The sequence below is a fragment of the Furipterus horrens genome, unplaced genomic scaffold, assembly GCF_987537825.1.
Source record: "Furipterus horrens unplaced genomic scaffold, mFurHor1.1.pri manual_scaffold_10, whole genome shotgun sequence".
NCBI classification, from domain to species: Eukaryota; Metazoa; Chordata; class Mammalia; order Chiroptera; family Furipteridae; genus Furipterus; species Furipterus horrens.
This window is the reverse complement of record NW_028327180.1, coordinates 31,555,826-31,573,350: the sequence shown is the minus strand read 5'-3', so window position 1 is coordinate 31,573,350 and position 17,525 is coordinate 31,555,826. Positions and strand designations below refer to the sequence as shown.

The following is a 17,525-nucleotide window of genomic DNA, read 5'->3' as shown; positions in this document are numbered from 1 at the left end:
CATAAATCATCACACAAGACATGTTTACTTTTAAACACAAGTACGTACCTGATAGTATTTAAAATAAAAAAAGAGTAAATGCAAATCAGAATACATTTTTCAAGCCATTCACTTGATCATCAGGAAGTGATTTTTGTCAACATATAGCAAAGATTTTAACATTTACTTTTCTCTTGGTGTTACCAGTTAATTGAGCAGAGGTCGAGGATGAAAACTGCCTCTTAAGAAACATTATTGTGCCACTATGAAGCTATTAGACTGTCTGGCTGCGATTTTCTTCAATTTAGTCACCCTTATGGATGCTCAAACAAGAGCGGCTGGCACTCTTCCTGCGGTCGTAATTTATGGAAAGTTTTTAAAATGAAGCCATATTCATTAAAACATTCTTCAGATTTCAAAGAGGATGCTGGGAAAAGTAATCTAAGCATACTGATGTAGCCTATGCATACTTTGACCCATACTACAGTTGATACCAGTTCTTTCCTTGACATCAGGACCTGGGAAAAAGTGTGTGGTATTCTGGACTCTATTCTCTTTGAAGTTTTGATAACCACTCATCAAAATTTCCGAAGTAAACAACTGTGCTACATTTATTTTAAAAGGTGTGCCAGGTTTTAGAGTCTAACTGTTAACTATGAAAGGAAAAGTAAGATTGATCTTAATTTCATACAGAAAATGTATTTCCATAAAATACCAAGGGATTTGGAAATCACCCTCTTTTAGCACAATTTTAGAATGCAGGATTTTAGAAAACTTTTTGCTAAAAGTATTTTTCTCCTTACCACACACTAGAATTTCCCTGCACTGAAAGCATATTTATTTTAATTGACCACCACAATAAAAACATTCTCCTCCAACCTTTACAAATACTGAACTTAGAATTTCCTCAGAGGCCATCATGCACAGAGTAACAGTTAATGAAACTGACTGCATATATTGCCAAATTCTACCAATCTTTGCTTAAATGTTAAAATGTAATTATATATTTTAAGTGAACAAAATTTTCAATCTTGACAGCGATATTTTAGTTAAAAAATGAAACACCCCACTACAGGAGAAAAGTCTGCATCTGTAAAGTGATATGATTTCAGGCATTTCCAGATCATTACATTAAAAAGCACTTTGTTTATAGTCATTTCTTCTGTACCATAATTGAGAGCTTATTTGCCAAAAATCTAATGGATTTTTTAAATTCATTTTAAATCACCCTGGCAAGAGCTAGCAGATTTTCAAACAGTGGGTTTTAAATGCTTTCTTTCAAAAGAAAAAAAACAGAACTGTAGTTGGTGAGAGCATCGTTCTGATACTCCAAGTTTGCAGATTCAATACTGGTCAGGGCAGACACAAGAATCAACCAATGGCCCTAACAGGTGAGGCTCAGTTGGTTGGGTGTCCTCCCACAAAGTGAAAGGTCCCCAGATGGATTCCCTATCAGGGCAATGCCTGGGTTGCAGGTTCAGTCCCCACGAGAAGCAACTGAGTAATGGATGTTTCTCTCTCACATCGATGTTTTGCTCCCTTTCTCCTTCCATCCCCCTCTCTCTAAAATAAATAAATAAAATCTTTAAAAATAAAAGAATCAACCAATGAATGCAAAAATAAATGGACCAACAAATCAATGTTTCTCTCTCCATTACTCTAAAAAAATCAGTTAAAAAACCTGTAACACTCTGCAAAGAGATTGTAAAGACAACAAATACTAATAAGATTTACATGGGACACCTTGTTATATTAGAGATTAAAAAACTAATTTTGTGGGATTAGTTAGGACATAATAATCAGATTGTCTGATAAATATTTCCAGAAGAATATTAATGGAAGGAGTTGGATTTAAGTCAATTCCAAGTAAGTATAATTAAACCTATACCTAATAAGTCAAATATTTTAGAAAATGTCTAGGTTAGGTATATAGGCTGATATTGACAACGGACTCCAGTATAATATATTTCATTGTAAATTTCTCTTGGCAAATATTTTCCATCACAAATACCTATTTTTCATAGCAGCATTAAACAATCAAGCAAATAAAAATTTATTTTTTAAAATTATATTTTAAATCATTTTATAATTATGCTATTACAATTGTCCTGATTTTTCCCTCTTTGTCCTCACTCTACCCCAGCATATGCCCCTCCCTCAGGCAATCCCCACAGCATTGTTCATGTCCTAGGGTCATACATATAAGTTCTTTGGCTACTCAATTTTCTATATTGTACTTTACATCCTAACGGCTACTCTGTGACTATTTATTTGTACTTCTTAATCTCTCCTCTTCACCTATTCCCCCACAACTCCCTCCCATCTGACGACCAACAAAATGCTTTCTGGCTCTGGCTGGTGCAGCTCAGTGGATTAAGTGCCAGCCTACGAATCAGTCACTGGTTCAATTTCTAGTCAGGGCACATGCCTGGGTTGCAAGCCAGGTCCTCAGCTGGGGGCACAAAAGAGGCAACCACACATTGATGATTCTCTTCCTTTCTTTCCCTCTCCCTTCACCTCTAAAAATAAATAAATTAAATTAAGAAAAACAAAAACAAGAAAATGCTCTCTGTATCCATGATTCTGTCTCTGTTCTTCTTGTTTGCTTAGTATGTTTTTAGATTCATTTGTTGATAAGATTTGGTTTTTGCCATTTTATTGTTTATAGCTTTAATCTTTTTTCTTAAATAAGTTCCTTTAACATTTCATATAATAATAGTTTTGTGATGATGAATTCCTTTAGTTTTTTCTTGTCTGGGAAGCTCTTTATCTGCCCTCCAATTATAAACATTAGCTTTGCTGGGTAGAGCAATCTTGGCTGTAGGTCCCTGCTTTTCACGACTGAATATTTCTTGCCAGTCCCTTCTAGCCTGCAAAGATTCTTTTGAGAAATTAGCTGATAGTCCTAGGGAAACTCCTGTGTAGGTAACTAACTTCTTTTCCCTTGCTGCTTTTTTAGATTCTCTCTTTATCTTTAACCTTTGGCATTTTAATTATGATATGTCTTGGAGTAGGTCTCTTTGCATCGATCTTGTTTGGGACTCTCTGCTTCCTGAACATACATGCATGTTTATTTTCTTCTCCAAATTAGGGAAGTTTTCTTTCATTATTTTTACAAATAGATTTCCTATTTCTTGCTCTTTCTCTTCTCCTTCTGGCACCCTTATGATGTGAATGTTGGTTCTTTTGAAATTGTCCCAGAGACTGCTTATACTAACCTCATTTTGGGGGATTCTTTTCTCTTCTTGTTGTTCTGATCGGCTGTTTTTTGCTTCCTTTTGTTTCAAGTCATTGATTTGATTCTTGGCTTCATTCATTCTACTGTTGTTTCCCTGTAAATTGTTTTTTATTTCAATTAGTGTATCCTTCATTTCTGACTAGATCTTTTTTTTATGCCGCTGAGGTCCTAAGTTCCTTGAGCAACCTTACAACCAGTGTTTTGAACTCTGCATCTGATAGACTGCTTATTTAGCTTTTTCTGGAGTTTTGATCTGTTCTTTTATTTGGGCCATGTTTTTAATCTCATTTTGGCAGCCTCCCTGTGTTTGTTTCTATGTATTAGGTAGAACTTCTTTGACTCTGTGTCTTGGTAGTGTGGCCTCACCCAACTTAGGGGCCCAACCAAGCTAGTGTGGCCTAATGTAGTAGGTGTCCTGTAGGGTCCAGTGGCACAGCCTGCCCTAGCGCCCAAGCTGCGTACTTGAGTTGCACCCTCTGAGTACAGCCTCCTCTTGTAGTTGAGCCTTGGTTGCTGTTGGCAGGTCAATGGGAGGGATTTAGCTAGGCCAGTCAGCTGTATGGATTGGCTGTGACTACTGACCACCAATCTCCGCCCTCCATGGAGGATGAGTTGTACAGGGGCAGGATGGTGGTGCTCCATCCTGTAGCTGTCCACTGGATGGGGTTTCCCAGAGGTGCAGGCCAAGGTCAGCCCCCACCTGTGTTTTGCCTGGGGCCACTCTGCCTGAGCTATAAAGCAATCTGAGACTGCTGCTACTTGTGCTGTGCTTAGGGTTTCCTTGGCAAAGCCAAGTTATAATCTAGGCTGGCTGCTGCTAGTGCCAGGCCTGGGGCTCACTGGGGCCAAGCTGTTGCTTGTTTGAGAGGATTTAGGAAGTTGTGAAGTGTGAGCCAAGACCAGCCATTCATATGGAAAAGCAGCTTGGTTGGGCCCCTAAATTGGGTGAGGAGGAGTCTCTGGGGATCTCCAAGGCGGGTCAAACAGTGTTAGGCAGGTTGATGGAGTCTCAGATATGGCACCAGCTTGCTGGCTCCGTGGGGGTGGGCTTAGAAAGGGGATAATGGCCTCAGCTCGCCTTGATGCCAGACACTTCAGTTTCTCCCTGTATGCCACTGATGCCTTTCAAGCTGCTACCCAGTGCTGGAGCTCAGAGGGAGTGAGTCTGAGTAGGTGAGTCCGTGTATGGTTTCTTCAAGGGGAACTGCTTGGGGCTTCAGCATTTTCTTCCACTGATTCAATCCCTACTGGATTTTGCCACCAGAAGTTTTGGGGACTTATCTTTGTGGCACTGGAACCCTGGACTCTGTGGCCTAGTGTGGAGCTGGGACTCCTCACTTCTGAGACATCCCTCCCAAATTTTTATCCACCACTCATGAGTGAGGGACCAGCCTGTTCCACATCTGTGTCCCTCCTACCTGTCTGGGTGGATGTGGTTTCTTTAATTCTGTAGTTGTCAGCCTTCCATTCATCTTGATGACTGATGGTTCTGAGTGACAGCTGTTCTCTAATTTAGTTATAATTTTGATGTGGTTGTGCAAAGAGGTGAGCCATGTCTGCCTATGCCACCATCTTGACCAGAAGTTCCAAATAAAAATGACTGTTCCTGAGTCATTTTTGAAATGTTTTTACAACTAATAATTTGTAAATCTAAATAGAAACAGAATCTACATATCATGCTCCACTCTTCCAATTTTCTATATCCAATATCTTTGTTCAGGTATTTTTGAAATATTCTGGGAAAATGAAATTTATATGACTCACTTAAGTATACTACTGTGCTACTGTTTTAGAAAATTGCTTTTCCATGATAGACGTTAATAAACTATAAGTGAAATATTATTTCAAATTCCAACAGACAAAAATTATTTCAATTGCAATAGTAAATGATAACAATTGAATCTTTAGAGCACTCCGAACATCATGTCTCAGCAACGTTATTTTTTTATAAAAGTACAATTGTACCTTACTGTTCTATTGTTTTCTATTTAGTTTTCTAAAGAATTTATCAAAAAAGAAATTCTCACAGAAGCATAAAGATAAGTGTACTGATGTTATGCTACTACTTCTTTACAAGTGTTCATTCTTAAGATTCTACAAAACTGTTCAAAGTGTCTCATACTACATTAAGAACCTAGGTCTACTGTTTCACTTCAATAGCAACACCCAATGAGTCAGATTTAAACAAGGCTTCCAGCTGGAGAAGGGTGAGGCATTCACACAGTTTTAAAAGTGACTTGCAAACCTTCCTCACATTAAAGAGAATCTCTTATCACAGGTTTTTTTTTTTGGTGTTTTTATTAAAAATGAAAATCAAGAGTCTAAGGATAATTACAGACCATTTAATAAACAGAAATGCTGACATACCCACCTTCTCATAAGAGTGACAAAAGTTTAGGCAGTTTCTTGGTTAATGTCTATTTAAAACATATTTACACCAATTGTTTTTATAAAGTGTACACATACTTGTGAATATATGTATTCACAATAAGTACCTCAATACTTAAGCACTAAACCATATTATAAAGTATTTTATAAAGGTAAGAACTGTAAGTGCTAAAAGTATGTTTAAGCCAAATAATCATTAAGCATGTAAGTTTACTCTTGAAGAGAGTAGCATACCTCTTGAGGCCCAGATGTATTCTTAAATCCAGGGACTCAATAAAAGATTAAAGATGAAAAAAATGTTTAGGTCATCTCTTCTATTCTAGTCTCAAATAGAACTGCTCCCAATAGTATATGATTTAATTTTAATTCATCCAGTTTAAAATATTCTTGGTAACAACAAATTCCAACTGCTTCGCTTGGAAGCCTATTAGCGGACTAGTTGGTATTGATGTAATACTACAGTTAATTGCACCTTCTAGGTTTGGGAAACCAGGGTGCTCTGCAGCAAGCCTATAAACCTAATTAGACAATGCAAAGTTAATTTTTTCTTCAAGTTTCAGTGTACCAGTTCTTATACTCAGTGAACTCAATCAGGTCTCCCTGTTGGCATGTTTAAATACTTCTCAGAAGCAACGCTTAAAAATGCAATGAAGGCTGGGAAACCTTGAAGAGAATTTATAATGGAGCAGACATGAGGACATTTCTCATTTTGAAATAGTCAGGATTCCTAGCAACTGAAAGTTACTTCTTTCCTCTCCAGAAGAGACTTAAGCCCTGGGCAATTAAAGCTCCACTTGTCTCAGTGTTGCTTTCGGGATCACTAGGCTGAACTAGAATTTAACAGTAGACCTCCTTTCTTAGCTAATATTACTGAAATGCTGAGCCTACTGATTGCTATTTTGTTTTTCCTTTCCCAACTTCAAATATTAAAATGTTATGCTCTAATCAGAGCTTTACAAGTTACTGGATTTCAAACTAAAAGAATATAAAAAATGCCTAATGTGCATTATAATCATATTGTAATATAATGTCTGCATTACATATAGTATATATTATATATTATCATAAATACATGATTACAATTCAACTTAAAATATATACAGAGTGGGAAAAAAAGGTTTACAGTTGTGAGTATGCAAAACAACATTTATTCTTGTATTATTTATTAATTATTGTATTATTTTCTATACATACAACTGTAAGTCTACTTTTGCTTCAGCCTGTATAACATGTATTTACATATACACACACAGAGTGGTGGGTGGGGGGAGGTGAAGGCAGTAGGGATATAACCCCAGATGGGCTATGTTCCTCTATGACAGTAACAATTCTCTAATAAACCCTTCCTTCGCCATTTCAACTTCTTTTCTATGTGATTCAGTTTTCCTGGGTCATCTTATTTACTGAGATGCCATTGAAGATGCTACTCCAGTCCTTCCCAAGTATCCTTGGTCAATTTGACAGGCAGATAAACTTGCTGCATCCTTAATTCTAATCAGACCTTGCTCAAATATTGTAGTGTTTGAAATTGCTGATGGTTCCACCCTTAAAGAAATTACCTTTTGCCATGTTTCCTAGAGGGCAATATTCTCTAAAGCATTTTACTTGTGCCTATGCCTTCTTTCATCTTTCCCCTTCCCAGCACCTAAAATAAGGCACTTTCCATGTTTTTTTTTTCTGAGCATGTTTCTGTCTTCTATCCACATGTGCTACCTTAATCTACCAATCCACTCCCCGAGCTGCAGACATCACGTTCCTGCCAATGAGCTAGACCTTTGCATCCAGTACCGATTTCTAGTCTGAGTTCCACCTGGTAAACACCTTCACTTGACTGACCCATGCATGGTCTGTGAAATATCATATGACCAAACCAAACAAATTTTTGATTTTGCAGCCTCCAAATCCACAGGTTCTCTACACCAGTACTTCTCAAAGAGAGATCCCAGGACCACTAGCAACAGCATTGCCTGGGAGCTAGTTATGTACGCAAATTCTCTGCCCCACCCCAGACCAACTGAATCGGACATTCTGGGCACAGGCTGAGTAATCTGTGTTTTAACTCATTCTCTAGGTGATTGTGATGACTGTTGAAGTTGAGAATCACTGCTGCAGACAGCTCTGGTCCTCTTGAAGGCATTCTTCCCTTCTTAGTCTATCCAGTAGGATTCCTCCTCCCATCAGCTACAATGGGTAATTCTATTTTTATACTTTCTCCTCACATTCATTTTCTTGGTCCCTCTCCTAGTTTAGGTCTCATCATCTCCTACAGAGACACTTCTCTCCTCACTAAAATCTAGTCTGCAGTTCATTCCAGATTATCCCTTATACCCTGGCTCTGTCCATTCGCAGTGTTCAGTCATTCAGGGTTTACGTTCTAGGGTCCTCTCATTCATTCCTCCACTCCCCTTTCCAACCTTCCAGCCATTCTGTCCACAGGGTTTGCCTTAATCTTTCATGCTTCTGCATACAGTGCCTTCCTCCCTCCCTCTCACCCTAAGACAGCTCTCTGACAGCACCTAGCCCTGCAGACTAGATGCTGCCTGCTCTGTGATCCCACAGGACCCAGTGGACTTCGTTAATACAATTTTCGTCTCTTTATCTGTGCAATTGCTATTTGTGCATCTGGTCCACAAACCTGTGGCCAAAAAACCTTATTACCCATTCTGTTTATCTAAGACCATCTCACAGAGCGAAATGATTACATAATTTGTCATCCAACCCAGAGCCCTGCCTAAACCTGCAAGCTCATCAAGTACCGTATTCCTTCTAAACTCATCATGCTCCAGTCACCTTGGCCCTCTCTCTATTCCTCAAACATCACAGCCCCCGTTCCAAACTCAGGGGCTTCACACTTCATGTTCCTCTACCTGAGATGCTCTTCGTCAGCACTGCATTACAGGCTTATACTCTTTAGGCCTCATTTCAGCCATCATTTTCCTTGACCTTCCCTGAGTGGTCACTGCTGCCCCTTTCTCTTCCATATTATCCTGCATGGTTTTCAAGTGACTATTGCTTTTGAAATGACCTCTCTATTGTCTCTATGTCTCCCTTTCCTTTCAATGTAGTCCGCAGAGTCTCTCCTATGTTGTTAAAAGCTGTGAGGTAGGCAGGGTCAGAGAGCAAAGCTCTTAAGTCAGAACACCTGAGACTGAATGCTGGCTCTACTGCTTCCTAAGCAAATGATCTTGGGCAGAGCTTACCTCTCTGCAACTCAATAGCCTTAGCTATAAAGTGGGCATTATATCAGACTTGCATTAAGGGGTTATTGTTATAATTAACATAATACGTGTAGAATAGTTACTTCTTTCTTAGCCTCAAACTATGTTCATTTTATTCTAGAAATTTTAAATTCTATACAGGTGTGCCAAAAGTAGATTTACAGTTGTATGTGAAAAAGTTTATTCTTGTATTATCATTAATTACTGTATTATTTACCATAAAAAGAACTGTAAACCTACTTTTGCCCCACCCTGTATTTAAACTACTTTTTTCCTTCTGTCAGATTAAACATTCATTCTTTAAGAATGAAAATCATCAAAATATTAACAAAGACAATGATCTTGTTTAAAGTTGAAGATAACAATCATTTTCGCACATTCAATAGCTATCCAAAACTTGCTGAAATATTGTTTAAAAATGGCCTATGCTCAGAATTCTGATTTTCATTCACGATGCATTATTTTCTCTTTCCCTCTGTCTCCAATTTACTATTAAACGATCTCATGCAGCCAGCTTATACTGAACCAAAATTGTCGCCCATACCTTATCTCCCATTCCATGCAGCTAGCCTAATTCACCAAATAGTTATCCCAATTTGACTATTCAACAGTTTTCATTCTTTCTTTACTAATAATTGCACTCTCCCTGAATAGCTTTTCTAAATCACCAACTGGTTTGGCTATCAACGAAACATGTCCTTGTGCTAGCTCTCATATTGTTTACTTATACTCCCTGGATTAAGGGAGAGGGAAAGGAACGCAGGCCATGCCACTATTGCATTTTTTCTTCAACTAGGACATGATTCCTTGAGAGCAGGGACTTTTACTCTAATGGAGTCTTACAGGAGGGAAAGGGGGAGAGGCATGGTGGTAACAGGTCTGATGCCTCACTTTCTACCACCAGGTGGAAAAAAACTTCCACAGAACCTACAGATACGGCAATTCTCAGGAATGTTTGCGTTTCCAGGTGTCCTGACCTGTAGGTATCATGGCTGAATGGTTCGGCACCTTGGAGATGGGAGAGATATTCCATGAGCAGGATACATGAATCCTGCCTCCAAAGGGCTCAGTTGGTGGTTTACAGGCAACTTTAAGAAACAAAAGCTTCTGATTCTTGACCTGAAGAATATACGTGTATATAAAAGTTTACGTTCATTTCAAAAGCTCTACAGAGCTTGAATTTATTAGACTTGGTAAGGGGGGAGTTTTTTGTTTGTTTGCTTGTTTTTTCTTTAAAAAGTTTTTTTTTTTTTTTTTTATATCGTAGGGTTGAGGGAAGACAGTAAAACAGAACAAAAAACCAATCCCAGGCATTTTGCCTGGGGAAGTGAGGCAAAAGTGACCACTTACGACTTCAGACACTATACTCTTTTGCTAAGTGACAGCTCCCATCTTTAATGGGATAAATGGCACTTCTATTTGAAATAAAATCTCATGGTCAAGGGCTGAGTTTTTCAGGTTGCAGCCAAGCATCACTGAATTAAAACAACTTTAATAAGGTGGAACTTGACTGAGACAGGGTAATCAATGCCCACATCCTTAAGTGATATTCCTTTCAACAGTCTTAATTTGCTATCACATTAAACTCCTCTGCCTAGCAATGGTTCCTGAATCAGCCTACTATGTATGCTCTGAACCTAAGTGGTAGTAATGGTTTCACTACAGTAGCAACTACACAGAATCATCAGCTTACATGCCACTACGCACCAGTACTGAATTTGCTGTTATAGAACCACTAAAGATCTTTCAACATTTCCATTACAAACCTTTATTTTCAGAGGCTTATGATGCAACTTTAAACACTCACTCAAGGATAAATCTGGGATACATGGTCTGGGAGATACTTTAATCTATTTAATGAAAGAAACATTTTGTACTTTGCAAGTCCTACACAGATGGTCTTAATAAATGCTGACCTTTAAATATCCAGAGGACAAAGCCTAAAAAAATAAGCTTTCCCATAACCATAAAATATGACATAAGAATGTGTGAAGTTTGTCTTCAGGACTTTCAGTACTGTAACAAGTAATCTATCATCCGAAGCCTCCTGACACCTTCTTCTCCTTCACTCCCACATCCAATCACCTAGTCCTCATGCCTTTGCATTATTAATAACTCTTGAATCAATGTACTTTTCTCCACCTCCACTGTCACCCTGCCAATCCAAGCAACCTCATGTCCCACCTGAACTAGTATAACCTCCAACAGGACCCCTTCTATCTGCTCTGGCTCCAAACCAATTTGTACTTTCTATAGGCAGCCAGGGTGATCTTTTCAAAACACAGGGCTGATCACATCTCTCTGCTACTTAAAAATCCTTTAATGGCTTCCCCGCTGCTCTAAAGACCTAATCCTTAGCATGGTGTACAAGACCCACCCTCCACTTTGCATCCTCACTCGACCTCTCCTCTTGCTCTCCATGTTCCAAGTATGTCAACCTTCTTTCAGCGCTTCAGCTCACCATGCTGTCTCCCAGCTCAGACCGTCTCCCTCTCAATGACTACTTTTTCAAATCTTCAGATTTCAACCCTAAACTCCTATCTTTAGGTAAGCCTTTTATGACCAAGCTCTCCTCTGTTTTCTTAGCACCCTCCCTCCGCCATGGTTTCTTTCACAGTGTGTAGCACAACTTTTGTTGATTCATTTGTGGGGGTCTTGATTAATGTCTTTTTCCCTCTCACTAGACTGCAAGATCCTTAAGGCCAAGGGCCTTAACAACTAGCACTGATACACAGCAGGCACTCAAAAATGTTTGTTGACTATAAAAATTGTACACAACAGAGTACAATTTGAACAGCAAAATCATTTTTCATATTATTCACCTCAGAGAAACCACAAGAGGCCCAGAGGTAGAAGGAAGAAAAGAAACATGTTTCTCTTGTCTTGACCATGAATAATGTGTTTTGCAATAGTGCCTGGGCTGATCTAAAGCAAGGAAGTAATCCAGGTAAAAAAAGGACCAGGATGCAACAGACTTTAGTGCCTAGAACACTGAAAGTGCAATAAAAGTGGCCCAGGGTGGAACCATGAGCATGTTTGCCAGAATAGAGGCAGAACATATATTTGATAAATTGGATTTTTCTATCCCTTCTCAGGCCATTTATAGGAATCCAAAAGAGTCCACATGTGGATCAGCATTAAAGGAGAGGCAGGTGTTTCACAGTGGATGGAGGAATCTGCAATCATAATCAAAGTAAAAAAACTGGAGGGGTAAGGGAAACAGGGGAGTAAGAATCTGAGTACTGGGTTAGAATCTTCCATAAAGAAGATATTTTTCTAGTGTTTCATCTCAGACACTCTTGGTTTAGTTTTCATTAATGGGAGGCAATAGTCCTTTTCTTTATGCTCTTGTGACTTAAAAATCTATATTCTATACCTTAGTTACTGTTTGCCTGCAAAGTTAATAGAAGGGATTGAATCTTCTGATCCATAAGCATTCTTTTCAATATTAATCATGTTAGAAAGTCTTACAGCTAGCTCTGTCTTTGGCAAATAAAGCTACATTGGCTCCACCGACAAATTCTATGAAATAGAGCCATGCGTCACTTAATGATGAATGAGGATACCTTCTGAGAAATGTGTCCTTATGGGATTTCATCCCTGTGCAAATATCATAGGGCGCACTTTCATAAACCTAGATGATATAGCCTACTACACACCTAGGCTACATGGTACAACATGTTGCTCCTAGACTACAGGCTTGTACAGCATGTCACTATACAAAACAGGAGATTAAATCAAGCCCAAGAGAAAATGATACTATCAAGAGACACGGTATGCATGCTGCTGTCAGCATAACGCCACATACTGTTTTAGAGCAAACTGTTTTTATCAGTAGAAAGAGAACACTCTAAAATAATGATAAAATGTATAGTAATACATAAATCAGTAGTATAGTTATTATCACTGTCAAGTATTACGTACTGTACATAATTGTAGGTGCTATACTTTCATACGACCGGCAGTGCACGTTTGTTTACACCAGCATCAGAAACAAGGGTAATGTGTTGTGCTGTGACATTACCATAGCTACCATGTCACTAGGTGATAGGAATTTTTCAGCTCCATTTTAATTTTATGGGACTACTGTCCTATATGTGGTCCCTGGTTGACTGAAATGTCACTATGCAGCACCAAACTGTAATTTGGACCAAAAATCAAGCTACCACCACCTCCTACAGGTATTAAATGGGCATGGTGACTCGGAACTTACATACCAACACAAATACAATATGTTAAGAGTTGGGTATTGACACTGATGCTCCACCACCCCTTTAGAAGACTTGCCTTCTGAACATAGTTTTGTCAGTTCTCCTTAACTCTCTCCCAGAAAACAGGGTTTTAAGATTTCTAGCTTTGTAAAAAACTATTTTCCCTAAAACAAACTCTCAAACAACTGTAATGTTCAATTATTTTTTGTCAATAAAGCATTTTTTAAGTAAAATCATAAAAAGGTCGCCACCACTCCAAGAGAGCTGAGAGGCTTAAAACTGCAGTCTTTACTGCAGTAAAGACTTCGGATACTAAAATTTAAGATTAAATCCAGTTATCATATAGGCAGGAACTGATAAGGAAATTTTTTCCTAGGATTCCTGTTCAAGAAAGGAAGTCTGCTCACTCAACTCCCTGACGCTAACTTTCCAGAAGGGAAGTTAATAAGAAGTGGCCCAGAACTTCTCACGCCCTCCCTTATCCACAAGGGCTGCTGGCCCGGGGGACTAAGCCAGGGTCCGGAATTAGGAAGAAGGGGAGTGCAGATCATTTAGCGGGGAGCGGGTCAGGCTGGAGGGAGAAGCGGTATGCTGCCAACCTGCTGTGACTCAGTCACAGTCGCCCCGAAGCCGCAGTATCCGCGACCCCTTTTCTGCGCGGCTCCGGGTAACTAATGTTCCGAAGCATCTGACTAAATCCTTTAAAGCAAAGGAGTGTCAAGGCTAATACTCGCTCTTGGGCGCGGCAGACAAATGCTTCCCAGCGGAGCTTCAGGGAGCTCGGCGCCCATCAGCGGTCGGCTGAGAGAGCAGGCAGCCGGCGCCGAGCAGCGGGGCGCTAGCACAAGTTAGTTTTCCGGCCGAGCAGCCCTACTGCAGCCGGGGAAGAGGAACCAGCTTCACATCCCCCGGAGCGGACGTCGCTCCGGGAGAAGGGGCTTCCCCAGTAGGGGTGGGGACCTGGCCCGAGAGCCAGACTGGGATGACCTTCTGCACCTCGCCCCCCCGCCCCCCACCGCACCAACCGCCCTCCCGTCGCCGGAGAAGCGAGCGGAAGGGCCCGTCCAGGGCGAGGCCTCGGCTGCACATCGCACCCCGTCTCCCGGCCACCGGAGTGGAGGGGGAGACGGCGCTGTCCGTAAGAGCCGGAGGCGGGGCGCCATCTCCCTCCCACTACCCGGCGGGCCGCAGGCTGGGGGAGCCACGGGCTGCGGGAACCCCCGGACGGGCGGTAGCAGGAGGGAAGGCTGGACCGAGGGCCTGGTCCGGACCGGTGGCGATGGCAGAGGCGACACATCTCGCCTCTTTCAGGCCTGCCCGTGCCACAGGCCGCAGCCTGGACCAACCCCGCGTCCCCTGGCCTTGACCGCAGCGGTCCCAGCCCAGCGGAGACAGGGGCAGGGCGGCCGCGACCCTCCCTCCGCCCCTAGGGACCCTACTCTCCTCCCGCTCCGCCCAGCGGTCCCGGAGTGGATCCGGCAGCCGGAGCCGCATCTGCAGCGCAGGGAGCGGCGGCGGAGCCCGGGGCGGGGAAGCGCGGGAGGAAGGGGCGGCGAGGGGGCGGGCCGGCGGCGAGCAGCCGGGACAGAGTGCTCGGGGCTCAACGCCCCCGATCCACCCGTGCTGCGCCACCACCACCTGCGGAGCTGCGGCGCCAACGCTGCGCCCGACCCCGCTGCCACTCCCGACTCCTGCTACTCGCGCGCGCAAACAAAACAAGTTGCAGGTCGCCGCCACCGGAGGGGGCGGGCGGGTCACTCACCCTCATCTTGCTTTGTGGGCTCGGGTCGTCCAGCCGCGGGGACAGGGAAGACCAGAGGACCACTAGCCCCAGAAAGCTCCCCACCACCAGCAAACTGCGTAAGATGAACCCAATCTTCAGCCTCATCTTCCTCCGGCAGTTAGAAACACACAGCCGGGCGCAGCCGCCGCCACAGCTCTCCCCTCCCTTCTTCCCCCTCCTCCGGCTCTCCTCCTCCCTCCCCCACCCCTGCCGCACAGGCTGCCGCCCTCTCCGTAGCCTGCCCTTTCCAGCTACAGATCCGGAACTCCCCTCGGCTCTACCTTCCCCCGGGCCCTTCCGTCCGCCCCTTCCCCGCGGCCCCGAGGCTCGGACCGCGCTCCGCTACCGCTGCACTCCCCCTCCTCCGTTGGCCTCCGCAGAGATCCAACCGACCGGTGCGTCTCGCTCCTCTAATCTTCCTTCTGTCTACCTGCCCCCTTCCAGATCCGCAGTCCCCTTCTTTTCTCTCACTGTGCACACCGATCTCCTTTGCAATCCCCCGTTACCTTGTAACTAACTTATACTTTCTCCAGGTCTGGTCCTTAGCTTTAGCCTTTCCCCCTCAGCTCAGCTCTTAAAGCTTCCAGATTCCCAAACTTTTATTGTAATTCTGGGCCATAACTCTCCCCTTAACGTCCGTGTCCTGCAGGATGCCCTGACCCGCCGCCCCCTCCCGTGGTTTTGGAGCTGCTCTGACTGCCCCCCTCTCTCTTACACTCTCCTCCCCGAGCCCCCTGCCGCTGGGCTTGCAGGAAGCAAACCAGGAAGTCGGGGCTACCACTGCTGCTGCCGCAGCAGCTCCACGTGGCTGATTTATAGCTGGAAGGATTTTTTTTTCTTATTGATTGTTCTTGCTTTTTCACACGGCTCTTTAAGGAGGTGGATTTGTAACCAAAAGGCCCAAGTGGGATGTGCAAATATCACTGGACTGGAGGAGCTAACTTGGAATGCTCACTTTCTCTTGAGCTGACAAGAAAGCCAGTATTATGGCAATAAGCAATATCAACCTTGTTAATGGGCTGGTAAGTTTCTGTTCTGAGGACCTGATTTTTGCCACTTGATAGAGGTTCCTTGATTTCTGTTTTTCAAAGCTTTTTGTGCCAGAGACATCAGTTATAAAGGAAAGGCTATTGCCAAATGTTGAGCCAAATGCTGCACTCCAAAGAGATAATTTTTGTGCCTTTATCTCCCAATAAAGATGTCGATCACTTTACTGTATGGTCAAGTGTACGTAATGACGTTATTAGTGTATATACCCTCAACTGCCTAATTTAAGTTGAACAGAATATTTAATCTCCTAAGTTTTAGGATGGTGAAAGTTGATCCTTTTTCCTAATATCACCTCATATTTGCAAGTACTTTAAAACAAGTAAACCCTGGTTATTTAACTTTTTTTAATGAAATACAGATATTTTTCCTTTTTATTGAATTTATTGGGGGTGACACTGGTTAACAAACATATACAGGTTTCAGGTACACAATTCTACAATGCATAATCTTTACACTGTATTGTGTGTTCACCACCCCAAGTCTAGTCTCCTTCCATCACCATCTATCCTTCCTAGACCCTCCTCCACCATCCCCATCATCATACTGTTGTTCATGTCCATGAGTTCTTTCTCTCTTTTTTTTTTCTTCTTTGCTCTTGAATCATCAAGATGAATAAAGAATAGTACCAAACTAACTTCACCGGTTTCATTGTTTGGGTTATACTACCTTGCATATGGGGAATTCTGTAAATGCCATAATTTAAAAATGTCCACAGAATACTTGAGGTGGTATCCTTGTGAGCAACATGGAGAAGTGTAGAGTGGATGACAGTATAATTAGATATAATATTGGTTAGCTGAATAACTGTACATAGTATTTCATAAAAGCCCAACATATAGAGCACCTGGAGGAAGGAGTATCAGGTATCTAACACAAATCATTGTCTGACTCAGCATTTTTATCAACCACTTGTTAAAAACCAGTTGCTTTTAGTATAAGAAACGGGAGACTTTGATCAAAATTTTTTATTTCTTTTCTGAAAAAACATCTGGAATATTTTACTGATAAAAGTGTTGAACTGCTGGATAATATAAAAAGTTAATGCCCAACTCCTGTGTGATGACTCAGGTCAATGTTAGAACCCAGGAATCACCTGTTAATAAGTACTCTGGTGATTCTGATCCAGGTAATCTGAGCACCACCATTGGAGAAACACTGAAAGGAAGGGGTACTTAGGAAAAGATTAGATAATGTTAGAAGGCAGGAATGAGGAGGACTCTTTGCAAAGTAAATAGTTCCTTCAACAGAGACTGGGCTTGAAACAGGTGACCCTCAAGAGATCTTATTCTGATCATATGAGGGAATAATTCCATTTGAAATCAGTAGCCAAAGTCCACTGGAAGTAATTAACCTTTCATTTGTGCTCTCATTTTCACAGTCAGGAGACAGGTTTTTACTAATAGAAAATAGGAAGCTTTATTTTTACTATTATGAGCATGGTTGGGCAAGTATGAAAAGTGAAAGTGGTACTTATCACTGAAGTGATTGAAATTGTTCTTGGGTAGAAAAAAAAAAAGTATTTTGGGAAGATTCTGCCACCCCCATTTAGTTTTATACACAGAACTTAAAATATGTGTGATAGGACACAAAGTTAGAGATTGAGTAATGGTTATAAAAGTAAAAGCTCATGTTTCTCTGAGTCCTAACAATGTTTAAAA

General features: G+C 41.7%; 1 protein-coding gene across 3 annotated transcripts in view; it reads right to left on the bottom strand.

Annotated features, from left to right (window-relative positions):
- GALNT7 (polypeptide N-acetylgalactosaminyltransferase 7) overlaps positions 1–14,977 on the bottom strand; it is a 139,254-nt gene extending 124,277 nt beyond the window's left edge. For all 3 annotated transcript variants that reach the window (XM_090288920.1, XM_090288919.1, XM_090288918.1), the window contains exon 1: positions 14,797–14,977. In XM_090288920.1, coding sequence (XP_090145046.1) covers positions 14,797–14,922 — 126 coding nt within the window. In that variant the 5' untranslated portion in view covers positions 14,923–14,977. The remainder of the gene's footprint in view (positions 1–14,796) is intronic.
- Between the last annotated feature and the right edge of the window lie 2,548 nt (positions 14,978–17,525).